General features: G+C 57.2%; 1 protein-coding gene across 1 annotated transcript; it reads left to right on the top strand.

The window, feature by feature from the left end:
- Positions 1 to 1,420: 1,420 nt before the first annotated feature.
- On the top strand, positions 1,421 to 4,952 carry LOC100583256 (uncharacterized protein CXorf49-like). Its single transcript, XM_012498786.2, is given in 6 exon segments — positions 1,421 to 1,966; positions 1,968 to 2,652; positions 3,246 to 3,404; positions 3,949 to 4,025; positions 4,314 to 4,359; positions 4,912 to 4,952. Coding segments are annotated over 6 exon segments (1,554 nt in total).
- The last annotated feature ends 1,395 nt before the right edge of the window (positions 4,953 to 6,347 follow it).

Below are 6,347 nucleotides of genomic sequence, written 5' to 3'. Positions count from 1 at the left end.
CTGGTTTGCTCAGGACCTCTCCTACCCCCGGAATGGTTAACCTCTCTAAGAGTCACAAACCTGCCGTGTGTAAATTGAGTTTTGATTTTAGTTTGCACCTTTAGGGTGAGTGATGGTGAGCATCTTTGGGGTATCCTAGACCATTGGCTGGACTTCCAGCTTCGTTGAATAAACGACAGTGGGGTGGGGAAGGCTGGGAGAGGTGGGAAAACTCTGGCCTGCCAAACCAGCATACCCACATGCCAATCAACCCTTGTGGGCACACAGCCAAGTGCTGATTTGATAACCTATTCTAAGAAAAAGAAAAAAAAAGCATCCAAATTGGAAAGTAAGAAGCTCAATTATCTCTGCCTGCAGATGACATGATCTCACATGGAAAAAAACCCTAGCGTACACTGCACCAAAAAACGTTCAAAGCCAATAGACAAAGTCAGCAAAATTGCAGAATGGAAAAGCAACATGTGAAAATCACTGGCATTTCTATGCCCTAACAACAAACTATCCAAAAAAGATACGCGGGAAACCAGCGTATTTAGAATACCAGGAAAAGAACAAAACCCTTTGGAATACATTTATCCAGGGAGGTGAAAGGTGTGCATAATGAAACCGACCAAACACTGATGAAAGACTCAGAAGACAAATAGATGGGGACACATCTCATGCTCGTGGTTGGGAAGACGGTTAACATGTCCGTGCTACCCAAAGCCGTTACAGGTTCAACGTGGTAAGTCCCTAGGAAAATGACAACGGGGTTTTTCGCAGCACTAGCAGAAACAACCCTGAAACTTCTGCTTCTTGACTGTAAGCCTCCCTGTCCATGTTCCTATCAGGTGCTACCTCTTAGTGTGGAACGCAGGCTTGAAGCTCCTCTGTGTGCCGGGTGATTGGCATGCATCATGACATTTACTCTCCCAAGCTAATGAGCTGGGGCTGGCTCTCCCATTGACCCCTGCCTTACAGATGGGACACTGGGGCTCAGAGATGTGGCTCTCATTGGAAAGTAGGTGCCTGGCCAGAGGCGACGGGACAGGAAGAAAGAGATGGATGGAGAGCTCCAATGCACCCTGGCCCCAAGACCCGACCTGAGAGCAGCCACCCAGTCAAATGACAGGCGTCCGGGCAAACCGAGAGCCCGTGTCCCTATTGATTAAAGCCCAGAGGCCTCGCCAAACAAAGGGAGCACTGGTTGGCAGAGGGTGGACCAATGAGAAGGCACGGTGCAGGCTTCCAGGGTGCACAGAAGCCACCGATGTCAGGGACATCTCCTACTGCCACCTAGGGAGAGGACGGCAGTGACCTGCAGGCCTTGCTGTTCCTGTCCCGTGGCCCCCTTGGCTGGGCTTGACTGGGCTTGGCTCTTCCCTCCCACGGCTACCAGGAAGACGGTCTCCCCACAGCCCAGGCTGCCCGGACTGGCGCCATGAGCTCCCCAGACGAGGTGTCCGTTTGGGGGGCCGGTTTTGGGCCTGAGGGTGGCGAGCAGGCTGGCGCTGGCATGGCCACTTCAGGAGCCCCTTGTGGCCACGGGAATGACCACAGCCTCGATTTGGGGGTGCTGCACAGCAGCAAGGGCGAGGGTGAGGGCGAAGGCAAGAGCGGGTTCACAGATCCCGAGGGCTTCAGCTTCGAGTCTGAGAGTGAATTGACAGAGCAGGGAAGGGTGGTGCTCTGGGGCTGGGAAGGCCGGCCTGACACCCCAGTCGACAACCAAGGGGACCGTGTGGACTGCTCGTCCTACCTGGCTGACGAGCCAGCTGCCATCGTGCCACCGCCCAGCTTCCAGGGAAACAAGTCCCCAGAAAGCGCCGCTGCCAAAGGGTCCGCTGACATCTGGGTGGACCTGGAGGTCGATCCCAGTGGGAGAGGCGCCCTGGGCCCCAGCCCTGGAAAACGGCAGCAGGCCTCTGCCGGCCGTCTCCACCTCAGAGGTCCTGGGCCAGGCCGGGCCTGGGAGAACCCGGAAAAGTGGCTCGAAGAGCAGATTGAGTGGCCGCGTGGATCCCCAGCAGCCCTCCGCGAAAGGCCCCGCGGGGCACGATTCTGATTCCCCAGATGAGAGCAGCGACTTACCGCTGTTGAGGGTGGGCATTCGCCTCAATGAAGGAAGCCAGGCCAAGCCCGGCAGCCCCAAGAAGCCAGCAGACACATCCAGACAGGCAAGCTTCCACTGCATGGAGAGTTACCTGCCCGTGCTGGGCCTTTTCCTGACCTCTGCTCCCCGCGGACTCACTCCAGTCGTGGAGACGCCGGCTGTGGGTGAGCTGGAGGACTCTCGCCAGAAGAAAATGCAGAGCAGGGCCTGGGGAAAGGTGGAGGTCAGGCCCAGCTGCTCAGGAGCTGCCGCTGCAGGGGCCCTGCCCCAGGGCCTTTCGAGGAGGACGATAGCCCAGGAGAAGAAGTCCCTAGGGGGTGCCTCTCAACTGGCCCCGGGAAGAGCCTTTCCTGCCTGCGGAGAGAGACTCTCAGTCGCTCCCCTGGAGCCGGCCACCTTCCCGCCATTGTCTGGTGTGCGGCCGCAGGGGATGTCCAAGAAACCCCAAAAGCCTAAGCACAGCAGCCCTGGGAAGAAACCAGCAGGGAGGAAGACCAGGGAGTCCCAGGCTGCGGCCAGAGAAGATAATGACCCAAATAGAGATGAGGTCCCAAGGGCCCATGGAAGTAGGCCTTGGGACTTCTTGCCCTCCTCTCCCTTTTCACCCTCCTACTCCTCTGGTCTCCCCCGACGCCTCCTCTCTTCCAGCACACACCTGTTTACCCATGCCCCCTCTGTCCCTTGCTCCAGGGTTGTCATCGGGAGCCCAGGGACACTAGAATGACCGATCGGGGTCTTCGTCGTAGGGGCACACGTTAAGGGGAGCACTTGGTATGCGACCGGCATGCCTCCGGACACTCGGCAGGGGTCCTGCTTCCTCCTCCATGGAGGAGCTGGGACGGAAGGCAGGGCTGGCAGCTGGTTTGGATGGGGTGACCTCTTAAAGTATGGACTGCAAAGCTGGGGCACCTAGGCTCATCAACTTCCTGATTCCTCCTTCCTTAGCTGTTGCCTGAGCCACCTGACAGGCGGCCGGGGCTATCTCAGTATCCCCAGTGTTTTCCCTGGCTGGCCTCTGCCTGCTGGCCTCCGGCTGACTGAGGGAGAAAGTGCTAATGAGATTAGGTTCTGGAGTCTCCACCTTACCACAAACCCTCCCAACATGTACTCACCCCCCCACCCCCTACCAGCCTGACTCAGAAATTTCTGTTTTAGCTTCCCACCCACAGGCCAGGGCTGCCTCGCCTGTCTGTGCGTCATGGAGAATTCAGCAGTGGCGACCCCAACATCAGAACTCCCCAAATTCTGGGAAGTTCACAGCCCTTGGCCTGCAGCCTCGGAGGCCTCGTACCCAGATGCCATGCACCCTCCGGTGAGTCTTTCGGGTTTGATAGGGGTGGAGGGGAGAGGGGTGGGGAGGGAAGCCTCTGGCTCTGTCGCTTCTGGGGGCTCAGCCTTGTTCCCAGGCTTCCCTGCCCACCCAGGCAGCTGTATCACCGGAAACGGGGTATCCACAGGGCTGGCTTAAAGCCACATCGTCCTCTCTGAGTGGGGTTTGTGTGGTGGGGGGATGATTTGGAGCAGCGCCCCACACTCCAGCTCTGGAAGGAGACTTTCGGTGGTACTGAGCCCTTTTCTGTTAAGTCCTGCTCAGCCACACTGGCCCTCCCAGAGCCTGGCTGTGGCTGCCGCGCTGCTGGAGTCCAACCCGGAGTCACAACACTAGGGGGCCACAGGTGCAGATGGGCTCACGCGGGAGAACAGGGAAGACAGTCCCAGAGGGAGGGTTGGAGATGCTGGGCAGAGCAGGGGCAACGTGTTGCCAGCAGAGGGTGATGGTGCCTCACTTTAGACCCTGCTAGGCCCTTTCCACCTCACTGGGAGGCTTGGAAGCTGGATTTTGTGTTCTCTTTCAGGTAACCAGCAGCCGCCTGTCCATCTCCCAAGACAGAAAAGGCAGCAGCAGCCCCCTGGAGCCCAGGGCTGTCCTCGGGTAATGCTTTGTGTGGCTCCTAGAAATAGAGGTCCACAGTAGATGGTGGGATCCATGTCCAGGTTAAACTGACTTCTGTGTCCCCCCACTCCCTGCCTCCACCTTCCACACCCCACGGAGAGAGGGTGCCTCCTTTCCATTGAGGATTCTGTGCCAACCCACCTCACCACTGGGCTGCAGGCTGTGGGGGCTGTAAGGGCTGGGGGAGAGAGGGAGGCCGGGGAGAGAGGAGGCCAGAATTGACTAACCATTTTTCTATTTTTCTTCCTCTGGTGTCTGCTGGTCTAGTGCATCTTGCTGCAGAGGGAAATTGATGACCTTACACAGCAACTAGGTATGACGGAGCCCTGGCTGGGGCAGGGATGGACAGCGGTGTCTTTCTGCAGGTGCCGGGGGCAGGGGTGGGCTGCAGATAAAGGAAGCGTCACTGGGACTGACTTTCCTCTGGGGAAGAGAACCAAGCAAAGCCTGGCCCTGGAGCCTTCTGTGCCTTTCCAGCTAGGGGTGTGCACAGACAGCAATGTGTCGTCTGAACTCCGTGTGCACTTAGTCCACGAGTCCCAGAGATCTTCTCTTAGGACGGTTAGAGATACTGCATGTGTTTTCCCTTTAACTGCTGCCTGGTAGGGCTTGTACGGTTTTTGCTTGCTGGCTGGCTTATCTGTCTTTGAAACACATTCTGAACGGTTCTGGGATGCCCCAGCACCTGAGAACCACTTTCCCGCTTAGAAGGCATTTCCACATTTAATTCAGGTGACGGGTGGGTGAGTCAGTCCCAGGGCTGGTGGGGTATCGGGTTGCAGGGCTAGATGGTTCCCCACAGGGGCAGGGGGTGAGTTTCTGTTTCCCTGGGTCTGGAGTGCCCGGTTCTGCCTCTCTGTTTCAGCGGCCACACAGTCCTTCACTGACAAGTTCCAGGACCTTTGAAGTGAGTGTTGCACACACCATGCCCCATCCCACAATCCTGGTAGCTTAGGAGAGCTGTGGGCTGGCCCTGGCTGGGGGCCGGTCCCTGAGCCTGCTGTTTCACAGGTTGGAGCCAGCATCTTCCTACAAGACAAGCAGCTGCTACCTTTGGAGCTCCAGAGCTGCAGCCAAGCGGGTTTCCTCCGTATCCTCCTCAGCCAGGGCTTTCGCTCTTCCCCTGCATTGGCTCACTTCCCAACGCAGTTCAAAGCAGTTTGAAATAAAGTCGTTCTCATATTCTGTGGTCTGTGGTCTGTGGTCTGCCCTGTCTGCAATTGTTGGGAGTGTTGGGGGATTCGGTGTGTTGCTCCCTTCCCTGGCTCTTGAAGAACAATTCCCCTGGCGCTCTGTGGTGGGCCCTCTCCCTGCGGGGCGCCTGGGCTGGCCTCTGAGCAGCAGCCCTGCACTCGGGCTCACCACAGTGCCCTGGGTCTAGGTGCTGTGGGGGCCCTGCCTGGCCACAGCAGCATTTCCTGCCTTTCCCTTACACGCCTTGCTCATGGTCCCACCTCTTCTCCTCCTACTTCAAGGTCTCACAAGTCCCCTTCTTCAGCGCTATTCTCCCTCCCCTTCCACAGGAACTGATGCCCTCCTAGAACCCTGATCTTTCTCTCCTTTTCTCCTGCAGTTCACTGTCCCAGTTCTACCCTGTCGCTGTCCTTTCCGTTGTGAGCATCCTTGCTCTCCCACAGGGCTTGACGCCGGTGGTCTTTCCTGCATGGTTATTTCCGTGCTGTTGAGGAACATGTTGGAGCTTATCCTCCCACTCGGGAGACCAGTCCTCTTTCTGGAGCCATTATGTCCCTCTGGTGCCACCACACACATGGTCAGGTCATCTGGGCCAGAAACTGGATGGCATCCTCAGTTCCTCTTAGCCCTCATATTTGAACCTCAGTTACCAAATCCCATCAGGTCTCCTCTTTCGTTTCAGTAGCCAGGTGGAGGCAGAAGCCACATCCCTGTGCGTGGCTGAGCCAAAGGGAAGGTACATGGAGTGCCGAAGAAAAGGGCAGGGTAGTCTCTTGGTTGGAGGTGGGGGCACTGAGTCTGTTCTGGTGCCTGCAGGCCAACCTGGTAGAAACTGCTACACAGAAGGTGGCTTCCTCATCCTTGGTGTCCTATAGGCAGCCAACAGCCCCTTCTGCAGCCAGTCAACTCCATACCCTTGATTTGAAAATGGCAAGCTGCCTTCCAGGGCAAGTCTCAGGTTTTCGTGGATGTGATATTTCCGCATCCCTGATCAGTCTTTCAGACAGCCTCTAGAGGTCACACGAGATTTCCTTGGGTTCCCTGTTCTTCCTTCACCTTCCCTGACAGTTGGGATCACCTGCTCCCTTCAACCAGAATCCTGGGCTG

The sequence above is a fragment of the Nomascus leucogenys genome, chromosome X (assembly GCF_006542625.1).
Source record: "Nomascus leucogenys isolate Asia chromosome X, Asia_NLE_v1, whole genome shotgun sequence".
In the NCBI taxonomy this organism is placed as follows: domain Eukaryota; kingdom Metazoa; phylum Chordata; class Mammalia; order Primates; family Hylobatidae; genus Nomascus; species Nomascus leucogenys.
This window is presented reverse-complemented; position numbering and strand designations above follow the sequence as displayed.